At 40.4% G+C, this 25,778-nt stretch overlaps 1 protein-coding gene across 2 annotated transcripts in view; it reads right to left on the bottom strand.

The window, feature by feature from the left end:
- The window catches only part of me1 (malic enzyme 1, NADP(+)-dependent, cytosolic), an 82,202-nt gene that overhangs the window by 36,776 nt on the left and 19,648 nt on the right, over positions 1–25,778 (bottom strand). For both annotated transcript variants that reach the window (XM_061081108.1, XM_061081107.1), the window contains exons 2-3: positions 17,455–17,588; positions 14,812–14,961 (exon numbers count right to left, since the gene is read on the bottom strand). In XM_061081108.1, the coding sequence (XP_060937091.1) occupies positions 14,812–14,961; positions 17,455–17,588 (284 nt within the window). The remainder of the gene's footprint in view (positions 1–14,811; positions 14,962–17,454; positions 17,589–25,778) is intronic.

Below are 25,778 nucleotides of genomic sequence, written 5' to 3'. Positions count from 1 at the left end.
CTCTGTCTACATATTCTTAGACTCATAGTATATTATATTACCTATTGTATAGTCAAATACTTATATTCATATTCATACTTCTACTATATATCATATCATACTCTCTGTATATTCTTGTTTACATAAGTCTATATACACATATTTATTTATGTGTACATGTTATAATTACTATTATTATATCACCATTACTATTATTATTATATATACTGTTGCTGCCATTATTACCATATACTGCTTTTATATTGGTATAATTACTATCATATATAAATATATATTATGTTATATTATATACTATATATACTGTACTATTCTTATATACTGTCTAACAATACCATTACCATCATATCATCAGTACTTTTACCATCATCTTGCCAATGCACCTTATCTGATTATTTTATTTTATTTTATCTTGTGCTTCTGTTTTTTATTCTTTCTACCTCAATATTTTTAATTCTATTGTATTATATTGTATTGTATTTTATTGTATTCAAATATACCGGCTGCTATGACAACTTAATTTCCCTTCGGGGATGAATAAAGTACTCTATCTATCTATCTATCTATCTTAAGCACAGTGCTCTTTGAAGTAAATTCGAAGTTATTGCTATGTAATGAGGTAACCATGATGGGACAGACATACAGACAACTCAAAAACATTGCTACAGACAGAGTTAAGCCACTTTGTAGGAATATGGAATAATAGGAATGTTGACCTACAAATGGAAACAGACAGAATTCTCCTATTTTTTTTAATAATGTCAAAATGTATTTAAGATACATGGCTGTAGTACCCATGTGTCAAATGGGGGGTCAACAATTTTGATGTAATATGATAATTTTACATAATAATTGATTCAATGCCATTAAAAGTTCAAAATTACTAATCAATGAACATCATTTGTGATCTATCTTTTGAGCAGTTTGTCACACAAGAGGAATGTGTGGTCTGTTAGCATGTAGCCCCCTGTGGGCCCTGAAGGGGATTTTTCAACACTATAACAAGAAAGCTCTGACTGATCTAATGCTCAGACCTAAATCAGATCAATTGTGCAGGGTGTCAGGGGAGAGGTCAAGTCTCATGTAATGAAAACATATCAAAGAAAGTGGAAAAGAAAAGTCACCTGGGGTCAAATCCCAGGGGTCGAACTAAGTGCTGGGGAGGTAGTCCCACAGAAAATAATCATCACACAGTGAGATCATCTGTGATCAACAGGTCAGAGTGTCAATTTTCTCACTTTCATTGAGACACTGAAACCCTTCAGTCAAATACACGTCCAGGATCAACAGTCTTCAGTAACATCTATTCTACATAACATAAACATTTTATATAAATGTGAAAGCACAACATTTGACCACAGACAGGACCACATACAAGGGAAATATGAATGGAATGAAACTGCAGGAAGCTTTTGGAGATCTGCAATTTCATTAGTTGTTCTTCGTACAGTGGGAATGCCATACAGTGTCCGGACAAAATTGATAAAAGGAGTGCTTGATTACTATATCCTTATTCTATAGCTTCTATATGATAGTCCCAGAACTTGAGGGAAAGGATAAAGGCGACATCACATTGGAGCTATTGGCAGAAATTTAATATACTAAAATAAATAAATAAATAAATTTTATTTGTAAGGCACTCTTCATCCGAGAATCTCAGAGTGCCACAAATACATAGTTAAAATCAAAGTCCTAAAACTCAACTCAAAGTAAATAGCCTTCTTGAATAAAAAGGTTTTTAGGCCAGTCTTAAAAAAAAAAAATACTAATAATCTAATAATAACCCGTGTGATGTTTTCAGTGCATAATCATCTAAATCGTTCAAATTGTTGTTTTCTTTACTTTACAATGGCCCCTTTATATTGAAATTATATTCACATCGGGAGCGGGCCCTCTCCATGGACACCTCCATGTTTTTAACAGTAGTCCAGTTCAATCTGGACAAAATAAACACCTTTTGAGTTTGGAAGGGGAGGGTGAGGTGAGGGGTATTCATCTGCAACATGCAACTTCACACTAGATATCACTAAATTCTACACACTGAAACTTAAAACGTCGATCTGTCTGGAATGACGCCACAATATCAACACTGATCTGTCTGGAATGACGCCACAATATCAACACTGATCACCACTGATCGATAGTTTTCTTAAATGATTTAAATCTTTCTTCATAGCTGCACATTCCTTCATTAATTCATTTTGTCAGACCTAAATCTATTACCACTCTACTATCAAATGTCTTATTTACTGTATGCTATAGCTGTGGAAAGTGTTTAAAGTTTGGAAGCGTTCTGATAGATGTTCAAGTTTTCAGTTTCTATCCTTGGGCCAAGCCAATGACAGGACTTCACGGGTTTGCAGCCAAAGCTCAGCATAGAGCTCATGGAGCTGTCAAAACAAAGTGAGATTAGCTTTTAGTGCCTTCTCACCACATCCATTAACAAAGCTGAGGGAATTTTTAAAAGAAAAAAATAGTTAATGTAGGTCTCATACTATAGACAAATCTATGGCCAAATCTATAGAAGCGTTGTCCTTGAATGATTAATGTGGGGTTTGTTGACTTACATTTTATCAGCAAGAGAGTGTTCCATGTCAACATGAGGCTGACCCAGTTTGATCTTCTCAGCATAAAATATGTTTCCTTGTTGTGGTTCCAGCTAAACATCTTTACACACAGACATAATACTGGCAATCCATTTTCTCATGTTTGGTAAGAAAACAAATTATATCCAGAAATTTTAAACTATTCCATTAAGTAGTTCTCTTAACCATGACGATGAGAGTGATGGGGGTGAAACGCAAATAAATCTGTGGAATACTGCTTCACTCCAGACATGAGGAAAATTGTCATTTCGCTTGGTAAATGAATCTCAAACATGTAATTCTCTGCTTGGCTCCCACACACCCATGGTAATTCTTGGTAACACAGGAACAAAAAACAAAGTTGCATGTGGAGCTGAGGCTTAAACTGCCACACCTGGAAAAACAGGCATCAGACGGGCAGCTCTGCTCATCGACCACAAACTGTCAAGCTCCATCGTCTTCACCGATCCACATGGTCCAAACACTTCCATCAGGTCATTACTGGAGTCAAAGCATCCCATTAAGACCATAATGTGAGTTTTACACCTGACTTAAAAAGGGAAAGAAAACGGAAAAGATTTCAGGTGACAAAGTGCCAATAAAGTGTTATTGTGAAATGGGGAAATTTTGTCTTACAGATTTCCTGCAATCCCTGGAGAGACCAAGCTGGTTTCAACAAACTAGTAAGGTTCTTCTCCATGCTCAGTGGCAGTGGTTTGTAAGTACAAACTTTTTAAATTTGTTGCACATTTGGGGAGGTAGGGACTGGAAAAAACTGCTTTGCAACAGTTCCAAAGTTACAGTTATAGTCGTAATAAGATCATGCCTTCAGTAACTTCTGCACCACTTCCAGCCTTTCTGTGTTGTGCTGTAAGCTTTAACATTTGCTAATCCCCATGTTCTTTTCAATGCCATTCTGGTCGGTATTTCCAGTCTAACTCTGACCATGTCTCTTTTGAGGGCCGCCTCCTAAGTTGCAGGAGCAGACTTTCAAACTTTAAAAAATAAAAAGCCGATCTCACAATTGACTGACCCTAAATATAGGATGCTCACATGCAAACACAAAGTCTCCATCTGCACATGGTAAATGAATTTGTATTTATATAGCGCTTTTCTAGTCTGATGATGACCACTCATAGCGCTTTACAGTACAGTTTCACATTCACCCATTCACACACACATTCATACAGTGCATCTACTTGCAGCACTTTGTTATTCTATGGGGGGCCATTCAGGATTCAGCATCTTGCCGAAGGACACTTCGACATGCAGATTGTTCAGACTGGGGATCGAACCGCCGACCTTCAGGTTGGAGGAAGGTCGGCGGTTCTCTACCCCCTCAGCCACAGCCGCACATGCAGTACTCTCTCTCATAGGGGATGGGGGTTAGTTGAGAGGGGTCATATTGAGTTGGCGGCATGATAACCTCACAGCAAGTGTGTTCTTGGTTCAGATCCTGGTTTGGCTGAGGTCTTTTTGTGTGGAGTTGGCATGTTCTTGACGTGTTTGCATGTTCTCATGTGGGTTTTCCCTAGGTACTCCAGCTTCCTCCAACAGTCCTAAGATATGCAGATTGGAGACTCTACATTGCCCATAGTGTAGTTGTGAATGAGGGTGTAAATGGTTGTTCGTTTCTACATGTTGGCCCAGCGATATGTTTATGACCTTTTCCAGAGTGCACCCTGCATGTTGACCAATGACAGATGGGATTGGCTCCAGCCCCGCCCCTCATCAATAATGAATTAATTGATGGATGGTTGATATATTACATGTGGCACCCATTGAACTTCTGTCGATCATGATAATAATGGCGGATCTTTATTCGTGTCGGAATCTGATAGTGCTGGTGGACCACGATCAAGGTGGCAGCTGATGGTGGATCCTGAGGCGGCAGTTGACCATGACTGTGGTGGCATCCAATCGTGATGGTGGATCCAGATCAAGGTGATTGCTGATCGGGACTTTAATTACCAAAAGACTACTTGATATGCAATATGTCTTCTCAGACACTTCCTCAATTCCTTTACCTTCCATTATTCTGCTGATGTTCTCCTTTACACTTGACATATATTGCACTTCTGTCCGTGGCATATGTGAGGGATCCCTCACATGTGGCTCTCTCTGAGGATTCTACGTTCGTTTTATCCTGTTAAAAGGCTTTTTTTGTGTACTTTTTCCTTACTCTTGTTGAGAGTTAAGGGCAGAGGATGTCACACCTTGTTAAAGCCAGACAAATTGTGATTTGTGAATATTGGCTATACACACATATCCATTAAATACACTGCATTACATCATATATATGCGACTGGCTCCTACAACTCACACAGGAACAAGGCCACAGCATGTTGGTGGTATGAAACATCTCTGCTGAGGTACGGGCAACCCTTCTTTTATAGATCCATTTCCAACAACTGCTTGGTCACCCGAATGATACACACACTCTTCAGCCTTGAAAGTGTAATAAAGAATTTGTATAGTTTTATTTGAATGTGTGTCTCACAGGGCCACAGGCAGTGACTGTGAAGAAATAAGGAAAGATAACATCATTAAAAATATACAGAGCCCATAAGTATGAAGCAGTGGAAGTGGCCAACATTTGCAAACATGAGGTTATTCCATAAGGCCTCGTATTTAACTCAACAACCTCTCCTACTGCATGTTTTATAGTTCTACCACAGAGTAGGGAAACCAAATACATACTATTTCAGATTATTACTGTAGAAGTAGCTTTTGGCAGTTGTTTCCTTTTTTCATGTTAAAGCTGAATATCCTAATGTATCAAACATAAAACACTGTCATCAAATGTCATTCCATAAATGTTGCTCTTATTTCTAATGTTCTGTGAAATTCATGTTAAATCTATTAGAGAGAAACTACCCCTGTTGTCAATCTGTTAGAAATATATATGTATATATATGAAATTTATGAAAAAGAAATTTCTACCAGCATGAAGTTTAGACACCTCAGGGTTTTCTCAGAAACAACAAACCACTCTGATAGTCCCTGATGTCTTGTTTCCGTTACCGCTGATTAGATCGGATCAGAGCAGATAAAAACCTGTGTTTACTGGAGAGTGATTTGACCCAGGTGTGAATGCAAATTGTATCCATTCCCATTGCAGACATAAGCCAATTGTTAGTGGATGTTAGTGGGGTTTTCGACCAGTGACAGGAGCTTGAGATACCCAGAGTATCAAATAAGCTTGATGACATGTTCAACAAGTCGTAACTACCAGTTTAGATTTGTAAAATATCATTACAAATTACCGAAATTTGAACAGCGTTTTTTCAGAAATTGCGTAGATAGGATCCAATGATAATGGTGGTGATGATGGAGAAGCATTTATGGATGCCTCATTCAACAGCTTGCGTAAAGTCAAACTGAAACCACATAATTAAAAAAAAGAGAAATTGACAAAGACAAATTCCTTTTTGAGTCATTCTGAAGGGTTGTGTCAGTGTGACTATTTGATTGGCTCTGAGCTAACAGGCTTAGTTCTGGCAAAAGACATTTGACAGAGCTCCCTGACCTGCAAGGCAAGGGTCACCTAACCAATGGAAATGTCTGAAGGCATCCATCGCCTAATTTTCAGTGGCCTTGCAACCTGCTCTGCTTGTACTGTTGAAGAAGGTAAACAGTGTCAGTCTGTTCTTCATTGTTCCACATCTGCCATTCCTTGGGTTTATGTAGAGGTTTGTAGAAGAGCAGATGCCTGAATTCAAAATCCAAACAAGTGACAGAAGGTCAGTTGAAGCCTGCATGGACCATGACTGGATCTAAACCAAATGGGAGATTGACCAAAAGCCGAGCATGTCTGAGGTAAAGGGAGAGATAATCACAATGACTGCCAGGCAGGCTTTTAGGCTGACAGCCTTTAGCCCAACTAAAACCCTAAATTAATATATTTGTAATGATTTTATGGCTGTTTCTTAGAGACACTGGATTTTCACCCAAAGAGCCAAATCCAAGCAACTTGCTCTCTGGGCATGCCGCTCCACTTTCAGTCATGGAAAGTTATGACTATTTGAATGAGCAGTGACCTCTGGTTCTGCAGGTCACAGATAAATCATCCGGTTCGTCTTATTTGATTAGACAGATAGTGAAAACATATTTAGTTTGATTACTTCCCATGTTTACACAGCAAACCGTAACTCTGCTGTGGATTTAAATTGGGTATTACTGATACAATAATGTATAATACTATGGGATGGGGCAAAAAAGCGGGGGTTCCAGTCTAATGTACAAGTTTCATTGTTTTCTCTGTCTTGAAAACCTCCGACACGAGCTGTGTATTATTATACAAGGTATTCAAAATCCAGGGTGGAATTAATCCCAAATGTTTGCCACGTTCCTCATGAGATCACCGTTATCTCCTCCCCACTTCTCCATTACTTCTCTCATTCTAACAATAACTACTCTGAGCTTCTCTCCTAATCTACAAATGCAGTAAACATGTACATCAGCATAAATCAGGCAATCAGTCATAATCAGGAACAAATTCTTTCTGGACACCGGTTATATGGAATGAGCAGCTATTTCTTATTCATGGTTTAAAGCGGCTCATCATGGTTCAATTATCATACGTTGTTATAATGCTCCAAAAGGGGAGGCTTGTATTGATGCTAATCAATCCAAATGAAGTAGTTTCTCTCACACAGATGCAGTGTAGCACTGTGTGTGGGCCTGAAGGGTGTGAGATTACAGCTCAAAAGCCCCTAATCTGCAAGGTTGGAACACTTCATCATCCAGCACGTGCCACTTCAGAAGTGGCCGAGGCAACTTCAGAGGATGACCTTGAAAACCCACTGATTTAACCAAGTACCAGGACCTCAAGACTCTTGACGTTTTAAACTGATATTGTGGTGTTTTACTGGATCATCATTTAATAATTATAATCTGTAAAAATCTGTCTCCCGCAGTGGGTCCATATATTGGTGAACACACTTTGTAGTCTATAACTTTTTTGTTGCCTCTTTTAACCTAGGAGGACCAGTTATGCTCTACACACCATCCCAAATCCAAATCCAGTTACGCTCCAGAAACCCAAAACCCAGCTGCTTTTCCCAGACAATACCTCTAGCCCCCATCATCACAGATTACTTTCATTATGATGAATGACCAGCTAAACTCAGTATATAGCCACTTTCAGATATCAACTCCAGAAACAATTGGGTCAAGACTTTGCCTTTCACATATGAAAATTGCAAGCGGGAGTTGTTCAGATCAGACACACATCACTGCACAGTTCATTCTCCAGACAATACAGTGCTGTATTCTCACATTGGCTCACTCAGACATTCTCCTCAGTATTTACCAGGGGGGCTGCCAGAAAAAACTCCAGAGAATGTCCGTGGCCACATACTCAGACATTTGCTGTTCTAACATATAGCCTGTGTGGATCATTTCAGATTGCTACCTGCTTTCCTCTGAGCAAGGACTGTGTTGCTCACCTAACTTTCTTCTTTGCTCCAGGCATAATTACTACGTTGCTGAAGATTGCCTAACAATAAAATGGAACACAGATGATGTTTAGGCAAATTTTTTATAGGAAAGTCTCAAATTACTTCAGGACAAGTACCTAATGTTTTGTAGCAAATCTGGTGTGTGAGTAAGTACTTACAGCATTAGGATGATATAAATGCGACTGACAAACAAACTTCATCATAATAACTTAACATGTGTCCTGGTGCGACAATGATGAATTTTTACCAATGCTACCGATCTTTTTTTTGCATGGGGGGGCTTGGCAGAGGGGTTGTTCTACAACCAGAGGTTCGGCGGTTCGATCCTCAGTCTTCCCCATCTGCATGCCGAAGTCTCCCTGGGCAAGAAACGGAACCCCTCAATTGCAACCTCATAGATGTCGAATGTACTAATTGTAAGTCGCTTTGGATAAAAGCGTCCGCCAAATGACATGTAATGTAACATGTAATGATAATCCGGAATTTTCACATTAATTCATCGTCACATTTCATATGTGAAATAATGCAGAGAATCCAAGCATTTTCAATTTCAAATGTCATTGATTCACCTGCATTAGCATTGCTGTTATTTGGATATTGTAGGTTTGTCACTTTAATAACTGCAAACAACAACATTGGTATATTTAAGATCTCAACAGTGTTATTACAGTGACATGCCCTAGGGGTAGGGCCAAGGGGTGAAATCGGATTGGGCCTTAAGGCCAATTTATGCCTCTCCGTTGTTTCTATTACGGACAGATAAGACCGCCCTATCCGTCGTGAAACGCCCTCTCCGAGGGCTTCGGACAGCTTTTCGTACACGTCTGATTTTTCTAACTATCCGTCTTCATGTTGGAGACCCGACGGACCGCTCTTGGCTGTGATTGGTCCGCGAACGACATCATTTCCGTATGACGTCATTTCCGTATTTCCGGACCTCAAACTTCCTGGTTACTTGTAGCAAAAAACACGAACACAACTATGATTCTACGATTAATGTGACGTGTGTGTTAAGCCAGCGGAGTTGTCCGGCTGACGGTGGCTCGTTAGAGCACTGAGGGCATGTGTGCACGGTCACATACGGTTATAACGAGCTTTCAAAACGGCGCTAGCAGGCTAGGCTAGCGGGCTAGGCTAGCCACCATGCTAACTGCGGTGGTAACAGTGCAAGAACCCGCCGTCACGACTTTAATTCCACTTCTATCATGACACTGTTTCTATAATACCGTCAGGTTAAAAGCAAACACTGGATAGTAGTTGTTAGTGCCGGGAGTCCCTGCTGACTGTGTGTGGAAGCTGGGGGGAGCTAGGTCCGTGTAGCTTCTAGCTACATGTAGCCTCAAGCAGATTCAAGCTGTGGAATCAGCAACACAGTTCGGAAACAAGACCGGGGAACCGCTGCGCTAAGAAACGATTACATCAGCATCTTGACACGCTGGGTGTCACTTTATTTAGTTCTGTTAGTTGCCATGGTTCAGTGTGTGGGACGCAAGCTAACATGTAAACAGAGACACGTGGACTTCTTCTTCCCAAATGGGGTAGGCTTCTCTGAGCTCGTCATCCGTTGCGCCACCTATGGGTTTGGCGGTGAATTTTTTCCGACGTAGACTGACGGAGAAGTAAAAATCAAAAAGAATCTTTGCCCCCCGCTGAGACCTCTCCGAGAAACGGACACGTAGTAGTATATAAGAGCCTTTAGTGTGAGTAAGGGTACCACTTGTTTGTATAATGAAGTCATTGCTGGTTTTGTGGTTTTTCTCACTCGGTTTAAATTTAACATGCTATGCTGCTCACTGTTATCTACTTTATACACTGTGCATATTCACAGTGCATATTCAGTAAATATACCTAAGCTTTCTGACTTATCCTGACTTATCATATAAACTTGTGAAATTTTGATAGGGTGTGCAGGGATAAGTGGAAATCCCAGTTACACCCTGTTTACAACATGGCATTGGCCGTTAATATTAAACAGATATAATGAATCTGTAGGCAGCAAAAGCTACGGTATGTCTGTATGAGTGGTGAAAGAAAAAAAACATCTGGTCTTCACCCAAAGCTAACTCTGGGGAGTTAAAGAATGTGTATGTTTTACACTTTCCAGCTCCTTACAGGTAACTGTAGTTACAACAGAGTTAATAACCCTTGACCCTAAACAAGGAATCTGTAATGGGCTGCCAATGATCATCCATCTCCATCAGTAAGATGGATTGGTTCATGTCATTTACCCTGAGAGCTCCTTGAACATGCAGTCTCTTACTTTAAATGGGCTCATTACAAGTTTATTTAAACACTTCTTGGCAGTGCACCACAGAAGCACAGTGGCACTGGAAATGGCTGAAATAGAATAAGATTATTTTCCTGCAATACTGAGGATATTTTTCTGCGATAAAACATTCTCAATTTTCACAATTGAGCACTCTCAGTTAAAAAAACAACAGACAACCCACAGTTATGGGGAAAAACAGAAACAAACTTCATGAGATGGAGACATAGAAACGTTCTCTACTTAAACACAGTGTTCGCTCATGAGCTTACAAACCATTAAAGAGTAAGCATGTCCACTAATCTTCTGATGAAGTGAATGTGTTCCTTTGTGCGGCTTGCCTTCCTGCGTCTGCCCCGTCTAAAGATCAGTGAATCAGCCGTTATTTGACACTTAATGGCGCTTGACCTTTGGCCTCAGGTACAGAGCCCGGTGTCGGAGTGTTTAGTCTTCATGAGGCAGATTAGCTGGTCAAATCAGGCAAGACAAAGCAAGGCTGCTGCTTCCTAACAGAACATCTTTATGACTAGAAGCCAGTGATTAGACACCTAATCTGCTGCTATGGTGGTCCCACTGGAAAACATGCACACACGCAGGCATTTTAGAAGAGGATAATGACTAAAAAAACTCTGCTACTTAGACATAGATAGAAACAGAATGTTTAAAAATCGCGCCCTTGAAAGATTAGAGACGTGAGACATTTGCAGCCTGGTTATCACCTCTGTGACGCTGTAACTAGGCATTTAAGGCTTTGGAATTAATAACATGACCATGCTAACACGCTCAAAGTGTCAATGCTATCATAAAGCTGTTTAGCTGACATGATATTGACTAAGTTTACAATCTTTTCGCACAATGCTGTAGAATTAAACAAGACTACGTCCTCTATTTTAATGATACAAGCTCAGGGCTGCACTTAGTCACTTTGCACCTGAAAGACTAGAGCATGTTTCAAACCAAGGTTGATGTCTTTGTTTTATTGTTTACATTTGATCCAGTTAGTTTTGGTTTCACATTGCAATTTAGGGAGCTGTATGACATGTAAGTCCTGTTGTCATCATCTATGTGTGCTGCGTCTATCTATCTACGTAAACCTTTTTGATTAAAGTGGATAGATGGCTTTTGAATTCAAAAAGAAAATGAATGAGCCAGTTCACTTTTTTAATTACGTGGCCACTGTAATATCCTTTTGGTATTAGTACGAGAAAAATATCAAAATGTCATCCACCTTGATTTAAGCAATCCTGTGAGCCACTTTTCCTTCATTTTCTCCCCTCTATTGTTTAATGCCATTGTCCAAAATGTTTCCACACCGCAAACAAACTGAAACATGGTTCATTTGATTCAGACTGAGACTACCTCTTTGCCGCAAGGCTATTTTAGATTTAACTGAAAAGTCAAAAAATTTCGACAAAATAATATAGGTGTGAAAGCCCTCGAATGATGGGTGTGTTTTGGGGAAGATAATATCATACATGCACATCATAATAAACCGCCATATGAAAGTTGCTTCTCTGCATGGAAGCAAATGATGTGGGCGTAACAAAAGGAGTGTTGTATTGGGTATTTGTGAAGTAGAGAAATTTTGAATTCGATGATGGCAAAAAGTTATGTGATGAGTTATTTCAATTAATTCAGATTGAGGAGTGGATGTTTCTACCAAATTTGGTCACAATCCAACCAATATTTGGAAAGATTAACTGAGGCCCAAAAATTGACAACCTCATATCAATCCATTCTGGAACCATGAATATCTCTACACAACTTTGTACCAATCAGGAGAGATATTTCAAGGATAAGTGAAAAGTTGAACCTGCTCATGGGGCTAGAGAAAGGGTCAGGGGATCACCTTAGTAAATTAGGATCTAACTTTCAGGACTAAATTCCATGACTTTGCAACAGCTGTTAAAATATCACACGTAAAACCAAACATATTTGTTGAGGGACGGTAAGATATTTAGCAGCCACTGTATATATATATATATATATATATATATATAAATCTATTTTCCTTTTCTTCTTCTCAGTCATGGTCAGAATAGAGAAACAGCCTGAGATTTTCAGAGACTGTCTGCTTTGTCCCCAGCGTATTCTGCTGACTGACCCCTTGATGCACATTTCACAGAGGCCCTTCTCTCAGCCTCGGGGCCCTGGCAGCAGGTCCTGGCCCACTGTGCTGGGAGACTGAGGGAGTGCATAAAATGACTCCTCCAGCCAGCTCGGTGTGAGAGGAAGGGAAGCATGCTAGGAATATTTTCCACATAGCTGTGCAGGGACAGGGAAACACAGCGCTGTTGGGTAACAGAGCAATGTGCATGGGAGAACTTGGTTTTTCAAGTATTTAAAATGTGCCCAAGGTAATAATTCATAAAAAAAACTGCTTGGACCTAATTATGAAAACATGGGTTTCACAGCTTACCAAACACATCCATGGAGGGAATAGACAAACAAATCCAATACTGAGGGAACTGTTTCTGGCAATGCTAAAGGTATGATGTACTCAGAGAAGTTATATGGTTGTTCCCTTTATCATTATGAAAGTGCAACTGACATTTCTCTTTCTGATATCCAATTATGGTCCTTTTTTGTTCTCTAAAAGGAGGCACTAATTAAAGTGGAACTGAACTTGAATGATGAATAACTGTTGACCAGGGTGGTCTTTCTCCTATCAGTCTTTTTAGAATGAAAATAAACCAGCAGTTGCAACCACATAGGTGAGAGTAAATGCAGGGAGGTGAAACAGAATGTGGCCTGGAATGCATCACTGGGAAAAAAGCACTATCACCATCTCAGTATCTATTAGGAACTGCTTAGGGAGAGTCTGTCAGATAGTGAGCGACTTGGACCTGATGAACCTACACGATGGAAAAAAGATACAAGTGCAGGTGTGTGTGTGTGTGTGTGTGTGTGTGTGATGGAGGGAGAGAGTCAAAGTGTGTTTTTATTAGCAGAAGGGAGGAAACCAATGAACATCTGCTAGAGCCAGAGCTACTTAAGGTGAACACTGAACGGATTTCAGCAGTTCTCCTCAGACTGAGCTGTCTAACCAAACTCCAGCTGCTTGAGTCACCGCAACCTCCAAAATTGGTTCAGATTTTATAGCATCTACGACCAGCTCTAACATTACATACACATTCAAGACTGCCTTTTGGTTTCGCCTGAACACGTCAAATCACAGCTTTGAGACCTACAACAGCTTTACCAATTACTGGAGCCTTGGGTGAAACAAGGACTCCAAGAAGATTTGTATCTGTTGTTTGTATGTCAATCTGTATGTCCTGTAGATGAACCCACCTCAGATGTTCAGATGAACCCACTGTATGATATTTGCCGTGTGCTGTTTAGCTAAGCCACCGTGAATACAGTGGCAGGAATAAAATGCATACATTTCCAGACGCTGATCGATTGCCACTCTTTGGGGGGACAAAAACCGTTAAGGCTATTGTCTGACCTTCGCAGTCTGGATGTAAAGGTTTTTGCAAGTAGATAAACACAACCAGCATTTTGAGGGGTTTTTTTATGCCAAAAAAGTTGAACTAGAAACACTGTACTGTGAATTTGTGTGGCACCATAACTGCAATTTCAACTTATTTTGATCCAGACTCTGGATTGACCTTTGACCCCTGAGCCCTGATCACTTATTCTATGACTCTGGTCAAATCCAAAAGATGAATCTGCGAGTCAAGTGGCATTTGTGACAAAGTCCACAGTTGTGTCAAATCTGAAAGGATAGTCTTGAGTCATTTTTAAGATATCATGGTTCCAATGCAAAAAAGAGATTGTGAGGTCCACTGACCTTGACATTTGACCAAAATCTAATCGGTTCCTATTAAAGTGGATGTTTATACAAAGTATTAAGAAATTCCCTCAAGGCATTCTTGAGATATCATGCTCTCAAGAATGGGATGCAGAATTTGCAGGAGGATCACATAGATCTGTTGATATAATTTGCCACTTATTTTCATTTTGTACATAATGATTTATTTACAGTTTCTGTTGCATTTTGTCACATTTTGCGTTCATCTATATAAACACTTTGTAAGCCAAGTAAAAAAGAAACGATTGCAGTATTTTAAGTGTATTTTTTCTGTCTCCACTCTGAGGGTTTTTTGCACAAATTAGAGACATGCTCAACTTGGTTAAGTCTTTCTTGAGTTCACAAAATACATAAAGTTCCATATTACTGGACTAAACCTGTGACCAGGAAGTTCTCAGCAGCTTGTGAAGAACCAGCCTGAGGCAGTGGAACATTGGTGCCTTTCAGCCAACATTCAACAGTAGAAGAAAGAACAAAGGAGCCAATACCATAAAAAACACGTAATAACTGAGTGGTGGAAGATTGACTGGGTGGGAATTGAGTAAGAAAACAGCATCGGCAACTTCCTGTTCCCAGCAGTGAGAAATTGGATGAGTAAAATCTCAATGTAAATTAGGTCAGTTTGCTTGGGAATGTACTGTTTCGTAGCTCAAGAGGGAGGAAAGTGTTGTGATGGTGACTCACCTCGGTCTTCTAAATATCAGGCCGTACTGCTGGCAGGCCAAGCCAACGGTGGGGGTGTAAATGACGGGCATAAACCTTTCGATGTCTGACGTTAGTGCCCGATAGAAGAGCTTCTCGCTGCGGTCCTGGAGCCCCATAAGGAACACATATCTGTGAATGACAGCGAGGAGTAGGGAGAAAAACACCTCATGTTAATCTTTACCAGCTTGAGGACTCATACCTGCTGAACTGAGAACGGGATTATTAAAGTCAGATGTTAATTCCTGCGTGTTTGTGAATGAGAAAAACCAGTAAGATTTGAGGAACTGGGAGATTTTGTGAGAGTTAGGCCACATTCATGCTAAAAAATACTGTGAAACTTTGCTCTGATGTACAGTAACTACCTCTTATGGTATTTTTGTTTATGATGAGGCTGATTGGCTAAACGCAGAAAAAAAATAATCAGCCTCTTTGATAGCCCACACAAGTCCTTTGTTCTCATTGCAGAATGACCGAGAACTGAGGGCTCGCATATGAGCCAAATTAAGCAGCGCACGCCAGAGAGGGCTCTTTTCCTAATCAGAGAAGTTTCCATAAAGCCAGGCGCACCAGGTACCTCTTGTTGAGGGGCTACAAAGCCTGCACACCCTCTCTGCTATATGTTAGGCCACAGCGGCTGCAGCATAATGCACGGTGATGACAGCTGCTCTTGAAGAAAACTGTTTAAATGAAATAAGAATCTGCCACATGTAATTTGTCAAATGAAAGGTTTCTGTATATCGTAATGTTTGGACTTGAATTATTCTTTTTTCCACAGAGTGATAATTTGCTTGATAGACTCAAGTATAGTATTTGTATCAATTTATCAGTTCATCAAATAGTTGAAGAAAATTGGAAAAGTACATTGATTAAGTATTTTTTCGAGCAAGAAGGCCAGAACTTTTTAAATTCCTGTATCGTAAATGTAAGAATACCCTGCTTGTTGTCATCTTACATGATGGTAAACTAAATATTTTAGGGTTCTCAAGAAGTCACTTTGGACCTAAGGAAAAAGTGATGAGCATTTTCTTGTTAATATTATTTATCAACACCTCATGGGCTAAATATAATAATAAATAATACAATTTGAGAAAACCAGGTTAGTTAATGATAGCAAATAATCAATAGGATTGAGGCAGTTTGACGAGATAGCTGGAATGTATTTGTAACAGGCAAACTCCCCAACTACGCAAAGAGAAAATGTGAATTCAGACAACAAAATAGTTTTCTCAGTTTAAACATTTAGTTGACTTCACTCATCAAACAAATTGTAACAAAATCACTTGGTCAAATACAAGCCACAGAGTTACTGCTTAAAACTAATGTTTGACTTCATACTGTTACATATCACTTTCTCTCTCTATTCTTAGCCTTAAAAGAAGTGAACATAACCCACATCCAGGAAACAGGAATATTATTGGTGCACACTGCTTAACAGAGGAGTAACCCTGCTGCCTTAGTGATTGCAGCGTTTCCTTTAAAGTCAACCTACTGAGGAAGCCAGGACATAATCTATCTCCATCTACTGTAGCATGAGCGATGAACCGGCTCTAGTCTGTCAGGCTCATTATTGGCCTGTTACTGCCGTCTAAGAACCTCACTGACTACAAGGTTTCCCCTTCGCTGTTGCATTTTATACACTGAACTATTTTCATTGGCAAAGCTTTTGAACATCCATTTCCTCTGTTGACACTTGTTGACACAGTCAATGTTGATACTTAACCTGCTCCATCATCTCAAATCCTAAACACAGTGCTGTTCCCCAATTTGTCACAATAATTCAAAACCACGACAAATTCCACTGAAAATGAAAAGAACGTGGGAATTAAGATAACCGGTTAAAATAGAACGGGAAGTTTTGAAAGTTCCAAATTATGGTTGTAAAGAATAAATGACAGTGTCTGGCAGTGAATACCAGTGGGGGGTTGAGAGTCAGGGAGCAGACGGCATGTAAACACAGCAGGTTATAACAACGGCAGGCAAATAACAGCGTTTAATCCACTGGATCAAAGCCCAAAGCTTGTCAGTGACATTGACGCTGCATGGGAATGGCTCATAATGAATGTTTGTAGATGCTGATGCCGTCATGTTGCTACAGCAAAAAACAGAGCGACTGTTGACCCTGTCGCACAGGCAGCTCACTCTTACATGAGGAGATGTCAGAGTCCATGATGGAGACTGGAATAAGAAGCAATTTCACGGAAAGATAATATTAAGCATTCAGCATATAATTCAAACCAGTAAACCAGGCTCTGACCGAAGTTAGAGGCCTGACCTTGTTGATCAAAGAGCCCAGTGCGGGTACACTCATTACATAATGCCAACAGGATGAAGGGGCACAGGGAGTGGATGGAGAAAAGGGGGAAAAAGGAGAGGAGAGAACAGTGCATTGATTTGCTCAGTAAAATACATGCTGTTTGGGGATGGATGAAGATCTCTAAGGGCTGATCACTAATCTGCCACTCGCGTTTTGACAGCTACCAGATGTTCGATGTCTCAGTGTGCACGCAGGGGATCAGTCTCGGGGAATCAGCAGGAATTCAACTCTGCCGATTTGGTGTTCATAGAAGATACCAAGTCAACGTAATGACACCATGAAGAGACTTTGACCCGTGGTCATCTTACCTGTCCAAGTCGTCTCTCTTCATGTCATAGTTCTTAAGAACTCTCAACAGCTGGACGTCCTGGCTGATGAAGCAGGGGGGCAGCAGGCCGTGGATCCCCAGCTGGTGACGCTCCTCAAGGGTGAAAGCCAGGCCCTATAGACACACACAGAAACCAACTTGGTTATCCTCAACTATCCTAACACAGGCTAACACAATCTCTACCTTCTTTGGATATCAAGAAGAAGAAGATACCACTTGGTCTTGAATGCCTTGCTCAGGGACACACCACTCTAAGTCATTTCAGCAGTTGTTAGACTTGAGTCATGCTGCCCAGTCCTGCCCAGTGTGTCCTTTCCTGTTAATTTTTAAGTCTCAAACAGTGGCCTTTCATTCATGATGGCTCAAGCCTGGTTCAATAATAAGGTCCCGTATGACCTTCAGACTGACGCACAACACAAAACTGAAGCTTTTTTGGAGACTTGTTCAGACAAACTCAGGTAAGTTTGAAGGTTGTTTGGATAGGATAGGTCTTTTCCCTTTAGTTTTGGTATTCATACACACATGGTGATGCATAACAGACTTATTCATACTTGATTTGTTCTGTTCTCTGTTTGGTCAGGTAATGTCATGCTGTTTGCTAAGGCGTATTATTTTACGTTAAATTCAGTTTTATTGTGTAACAACCAATCACAACATAAATTACAACAAGGCACTTTATTTAGTAAGGTCAAGATCTTACCAAATAAAAGACAACAGTTCCCACAGTGAAATTTAACAGGAAGAAACCTGAAAAGTACATTTACACAAGTTCTTATTTAAATACAGTTTCTAGGCCTAGTTAACCTAATTATTTCTATGTTATGCTACTTCTCACTTCATATTTCAGAGGTAAATGTTGTATTTTTAATACAAAACATGTGATTAGCAAATTTCGGCATTGGCCTTAAGCACTTAAACGTTTTATCTTAGAAAGAGTTAAAAATAATCAGGGGAAGTATCGCAGGGATAAAAAATATGCTTATAAGTTTCTACACTGCAGGAGGAGTTTTAAAAGATTTCAATTTAAGGAGGTTAAACTGTGAATACAGTTCTTCTACTCTACCAACCTCAACAAATGTTGCACACTTAAATGCATTTTTTTAGCTGTAAACTCAATTATATAACCGTTCTTTTACCAAATATATTAATCCTGGTTTTGAATCATCTCTATTACCAGATTAATATAGACTATAAAAAACACACCCAGTGTTTGAACCATCTTAGGCCCTACAGGGCTGATGCTTGTACTGATGCTTTCAGATGTCTCTAAACCATGACATCAATGTATATCTAAAAGCACTAAGCAATGTGTTCTAAAGGCATTATAATTTAGGAAATGCTAAAGTAAAGTTCAGTAAACCACAATAAAATAAAACTGCAAAATAATATATATAAAACTGTGTATCAATTTCTTGGTAAAAATATACATTTATTTTCTGTGTGTAAAACAATCGTAATCATGGTTATTTCTGCTCGCCTGGTATTTACGAATCTCCCTAGTTTAGCTACGCTCTGAAAACTCTGCTTGAACTTTGAACAATTGAATATTTTCCTGTGCAAACATTCCTGAGTGATGAAGGAGGTGGTCAAACGTGTCTGATCTGTCAGTGTTTGCTCTCAGAGGGGATCGATGTGTTCAGACAGGATGCCGTTAGCTCATACACTGGTGGATGTCTTCACATACACAACCTCAAACACAAACACACACGCACATGCACTCAATGAGGCCCAGACAAATAACTTGCCTTGCTTTGACCTTTACTTCAGCTTTTATCTCGCTCACCCTTGACCTCTGAAGGGGAACATTTTAAAAAACACACTGAGGAGTCTGACCTCTGATCTTTTCCACAGAGTAGACTCCCTATAGCCCTTGGAGCGGCGATTTTTCCGACACTCACTTCATACCTAGGGGTACCCAGATTGTCAAATAACTGGCAAACTGGGAGAGAGACCCTAACCCTTGGGCCTAAATGAGACGTCAAAAAGCAATAGTATGAGATTAATGTACTTCAGCTAATGCTCATCTGCCTATACAAAATGAATGGGGGTTGCCCCCAAAGCACCCTGTCCCCATCATGACTCCATATTTTAAATGAGGACAACATTCTCTTCTATTATCTGCAAGTCAGGCATGATCTGGAGGGCCTTTCTCCATCTATAAAAGACTAGCGACCCGGTGAAGCCTCAGCCTCAACACACCAGCTACTGTTGCTGACTGCTGAGACAGAAGCAGAGCTGCGCTGTGACAGTCTCTGTTTTGGATCACATCCACGGATGCTTGGCCCCGGCGCCACAGCCTACAGCCTTTCCAAGCCACCGGCACTTTCTGTGTATCTGGCTGTGTTAAAACAGTCCTGAGGTTGTAAAAATGTGCTTGATCACACGAGACGCACTATTAGAAGGAAGAAGAAAAGCACACGACACAGAATGAGGCATTGGGAAGAAACTTCAGTGGTTGTGACGTCAGACGAGCCATCAGTGCCGACCACAGACACACTTCCAAATTCTTATACGACTTAAATTATAATGAATAAAAAAGCAGGCGGATCACAAATGACTGATTTTAGATTTAAGCACAGTGACTCCTGAGGGAAAAAAATAGCTATTTCCAGTTTGTCAGAACATCTGAAAGAAACGGGCTATGTGTTTACAATCCGTCAGGATTTATAATGTATGTTATGACATAGGCTAACACAGAATAACGTGCAAAGATGAATCCTTACAAACAAAGTTTAGTTCACATTACTAAATTATCCAGGCATGATTGCAAAAAGGTCATCGGTTATTTCAGACACTGGAGCACGAGTCCCGATCCGGCTGCCGTTCGCCGAGGCCCAACACAGTCTGTACTTAACGGACCTCAAATAGGCAGAAGCAGCTCAGAATTATAACCTTCCCCAATTATCAAAAAAGATTTTCTATTTTTCAGAGAGCCAGCTGTTCACTACAGGCTCCATGTGCTCAGGACACACCAGTGTTCTGCTGTCTGCCACAGCTGACCATGAGGAGTAAATGGAGAAAAGTCTTAAAATACATGAGGCAAACTGAGCTTAATATGATGCTGTAAAAGAACTCCAGCACAGAGTCACACTGCTCTTTCATTAGCTGAGATACACTCAGAGCGGCACTTTGTAGCACATGTAGAACATTCTCTCGGACTTTCTCTGTGAGTGGAACGGCCGTTTCACAACTCACACTTGAAAGCTGAAATCCTGTAAGATTTAAAACAAGAATTTCATGAAAACTATGGTAAAATACTTGGTCAATGTTATTTTAGTCCACGACTAAGACAAGGTGGCACTATCATCATTAAACTATATCTTGCGCTATGTAAACATGGAATATAATTTCCTCCAAAAATATAAGACTAAATTGTTGATTGAAATACAAACAGTTTCTGATGATTAAAAGTGGAAATGTTGTGTGTTTCAATAAGTTCAAATTCTTTCCTGCACACACTAAATGTCGGGTCTTACCGACACTTGGAAGACACAGGACCGCTATGCAGGCATTTTTTGTTTTTTTCTGTTGTTTTTTTTCTGTTTGAAGACATGGTCACCACTTGGCACTTACTTCAATTGTATTGGATTTGGCTGCAACACTGTTTACCCCAAAAGTGTTCTGTGGACTCAAACACTTCACCCACCCCTCTATCTGCACAGTGGTGAGCAGATATCATTTTTGGTTTTGCGATTACGTCTGCATGCATAAAAGCATGTTTAAACACAGATGTTATAAGTCAAACAACTCTGAACAGTGAACAACTCTGAACAGAAAAATGTGCAGAGGAGTTGTCAGAGACGCCATGCATGGAGTAATTTCGTTCTGCAAGGGATTTGAGCCGTTCTTTACCTTTTATTTTACAAGAGAGCTTAACATTTAACAGCTTTCCTCCTCTCAGTGATACATCATTGGGAGGGACGGTAGGGGAAATGGCTGGGGAGGCTTGAGAGTCTTCTTTTCTCATGAATTAAAAATGTGTATGTTTTTTTATTTGCAGTATTTGTATGTATATGTTGCTAAAATAAAGGGATTAATTCAAACAAATAAAGTCTTCCATGTTCATATATGATGTGCTATTGTTGTCAGAAATGGGTTTGAATACAACAACTGATGAATCAATTAATTCACTTCATGTTGGGTGAATGGTCTGAAGAGGAAAAAGGAAGAGGAAGAAAACCTTTTGATTACAATACAATTGATTATTACCGCAAATCTGCAGCCAGTCAATTTTGAATGAGAGGACCCATGAATGTGCACCATGGCTCATGAAGAACGATTAGCCACACAGCACTACGGGCCCTAAAAGGCTATCATGTGAAATAGAAACCATCATGCAGTCGGGACCAACATAACCAATTAACATCCCCTACAAAGGAGGTGGCCATACATGAGGGAGGGCTGGGGCCAGTAGAGTGACTTTATGATTGAAGATACGGCTGGTTGGTGTCAGGGCTGTGCACTAAAGATTAGCAGTTTTGCACTGATTGCACGGTTCATAGAGTTTGGCTGGCAAAGCGTGGGAACCGGCGACGCCAGATCTTACATCTCTTTGTTTTTTGACATGAATATTGGCCTTTCAACGCCCCCTTGTCCTCAGCATATAAAAAGAGCTGCCAATCTTCAATCCCAAGGTTGACTGCTGGACTCAATCAACACGTCCATCAGTCAACCCTCTGAGAGATCCAATCCATCCATTGTCTCAACATCGGCCAGAGTAAATATACAGGAATGGTGATCCAAGATGGTGGGGGGGTGATGACGGCTTCACTCCAAGATTATTTAAAGCACTGCATTTAAAGTGTGGCATGTTTTCTCCGTGACAAAGTAATCCATCATATCAGCTTCCCTGGAGGCAAAAATCTCTAGCCTGCCATACGTCTGCCTTGTTGAATATATCAGCTTGTTAGGTTCTAAATATGCATGAATGTAAATGAGCCAAATATGCACACAGATGTATGTTGTCTTTTGGTTAATGTTCTTCAAAACCAAACGACAGTACATACTCACAGGTCAAAAGTGAAAAGCTCACAAAAATGCACACATATACACACATTGACTCTTGTATACACACAAGCCATCCCTGTGTTTGTTTGCCTGAATACAGGTTTTCAAATGTTTGATTGCTGTAATGCCAACTCTCTCCCTCTCTCTCCGCTGTGGCTCTAAACTAAACTGGGCAGGGCTGGATAAACCCTAGAAGGCTTCCACATGGCCCTGACCACATCTGAAGTGCCCGCACCCTGTGCCAACACATGTGATGCCCGCAACTCCATGTTCCAGAAGCCGTGGTAACAAACCAAACCTGTAATCTACCCACTGGGCAGTGCCACCCCTTAACCTCGGACTGCTGCCATGCCCACCCCAAAGCAGTCAGCGGAGAGGAAACAGCTAATTAGTTCACCAGAGGGCCAAACAAGAGAGATAAACATGCTCTTGTGAAAGCGATAAAATGCCTTTCTGTGCGTCCGAGGAGTTCAAAGGGTGGGTTTGTTGCAACTTTTCAGTTATAAGACTGAAAAAGTTAAACACGCTGCGACTTCAACCTTTTAATTTGTCTACCCCATAACCACACAGGGCTGCGTCTAACTGCAGTCGACAGCAGGGCCCCTCCCGTCATTACAGACAGCTACACCTGATCTGGAATGAGTTACATTCTGTTATGCCATTGGCTCACAATATTGACATGGTTCATAAACTTTTCTCACACATTGCTTTTCCCTGAAGTGTTTGATGACTGTACGTGTGGAACTTCCTTCAAGATGCAGACACAGGTCACACAAAAGAAAAACACCCATACAGGTTAACCATTGTGGTGTTCGGTTCTGTGGGGCCAGTTTCCAATGTTTAGATGTTTAAAATTTCAACCTCGGACTTATTGACCTTGGCTCATTTTCTGTAAATAACATATAAAAGATCACATTTTTAATGACTGCACACACCCTTACAAACAGTATGTGGTGTTCAGGTCCTTGTTTTATTTAAAGCTTAATAATTATTCTTTTTTTTTTAATCTATCACTAAAAGACAAATAGCACTTTTATTCATAAATGTCATCGAACATAGGAAAGATGCAAATATCAACCATATGCTATCTAGAGTTCTTATGATTGATGTGAAAACTCTATAATGCAGTGGGTCCAACGGACCCACAAACATTGGCTGATTAAAAAAAAACATGAGCACAACTCAGGGGTTAATGCAGTTATTCTCAAACTGGAGGGCAAGGCCCCCCTGAGGGGGCATAGAGTCACTGCAGGGTCGGTGTGGATTACCTAGGGAAGTATGGAGTGTACCTAAACTGAATATATTTGATTTGTATAGGAAAATAAACATGAGTCTGGTGATGCTCTATCATGCTTATTCTACTTTTGTATGGTAAAAATGTTTATTTTGTTTTTGTTGCTTACTTTTATCAATTGATAAATACTGAATTGTTTGGCGGTGAGGTGTAACCTTTTTTCTTCCGAAGAGTGATAGAATGAAACAGATATTTAATACTAAAGTGAATTCAACAACACATGATGCCTTTGGCCATTTCCTCTGTTATTTTTGTCTTATTTTCATCATTAAGAATTGTGTATTTGTATTTGTATAGTTTTATCTGCTGCTGTTTTAAACTCCTGCCTGTGTGTTCGCTGAGCTGCAGCTTCAATGGAAGTGCCCTCTCGTCTGGGAGAAACAGCCCCTATTGACAGAGACCTGAGCCTAACACGACAAGAGAGGCCTTTCCCCCATTGAGTCTCTCTCAACCACAGTTGCGGATAAGACACGGAGACAAAAGCCCACAGGCCTTCAACAGGGAGAGGGCTCAAATGTTTGGCACTGCGATATGGGTCTGGCAGAGATGTGTGTGGTCACAGAGCACTTCTCTATTCAACCCTGTGTGGGAGAGGGAGGGCTTTCTTTTCACAAGGGAGAGGCGAGGTTTGACAAGAGACGGCCTTCTTGTGTTACTTGTTTATCAGTAAAACCACTTGCTGAAAGTGATGTCCGGTGATAGCCATCTTAACCTTACTTTCCTCTCATTCATTACATTCATGTTGAATTAGGGTCACTGCAGCTTTTTTGAAGACAAGTCATCTGTATAAAATAAGAAAGGGCTCCAGAGTGTTTCATCGGTGCAAGAAGATCAAAGACACACTAAATGGGCTGACACATGACATTTAACACAGGTAAACCACATCAGTCAAACTGAAACGCTGTAAAAGCAATAAAGAGGTTTAAAATGTTCAAGTAGATATTAAATCTTCACATTAAAGACAGGAAATCACATCTGCGAGGCTAATACTTTACTCTTGTCAGCACTCTGGGGTGGCTTTGGTAGAGCGGTCGTCCTCCACCTAGAAGGTTGGTGGTTCAATCCTCAGTCTTCCCCATCCGCCTGCCGAGGTGACCTTGGGCAAGTTACTGAACCCCAAAAATGGCCCCTCATAGATGTTTAATGCAGTAATTGTAAGTTGCTTTAGATAAAAGCATTTGCAAATAACATGTAATTTAATGTAAAATCTACAGTTGAGTCATCACTTCGCAAATCACAATTTTGTCTAACATCTTTGCTTTGTCCCAAATCCTAAGACAAGACCAACAAGTATTTTTGATGCACTTTACTATAATGAGAGCATTTGTTTACCTCTGGCATTTATATCGGTATTGCACAAATTTACTATGGCATATTTATTTAAACACAGTGAGAGGTTCTCTACAGAGACGCATTCACAACAACAACAAAACCTCTGCATTATTCAGGCAAGAGGTGGAGCAGCCGGGTGCAGCAGACAGAGACAGATGTGGCATATTATCTCATGTGAGAGATCATGTGATTTTCTTGACAACACACTGCTTTTTCACCTGGAGATATTGGTTTTCTATTTTTCATTTATGCTACTGTACGCATGAGAGCATCTTCACCCCCCCCCCCCCCCACTTGCTTGCAGTGAATCCACCGGGGATCCCCCTGCTGTGTTCACACATCGCTTTCTCCTGGATTTCTATGGACTTTACAGGAGGCCGGGCAAAGAAAGTCAGCAAAAACTGCGGAGAATGACACTCGGACATTTGCGGTCATACATGCACCTCCTCCGGAGAAAATACGGAGGAACTGCGGAGTTCAGTTCATGTCTGGAAGCAACTATTGTGAGTGATATTATTGCCACTTGGAGGGCAGAGAGTGGAAAACTTTTGTGCTAGCAGCATAGAGAAGCATTTCTTCAATTGCTGCCAATACTAAAGTTGACTTTGAATGAACCTGAAATGAAACTGCAGGGGGACAGAAACTTGCTTAACACTAGACGTGACTGTGAG

The sequence above is a fragment of the Limanda limanda genome, chromosome 11 (assembly GCF_963576545.1).
Source record: "Limanda limanda chromosome 11, fLimLim1.1, whole genome shotgun sequence".
Lineage (NCBI taxonomy): Eukaryota > Metazoa > Chordata > Actinopteri > Pleuronectiformes > Pleuronectidae > Limanda > Limanda limanda.
This window is presented reverse-complemented; position numbering and strand designations above follow the sequence as displayed.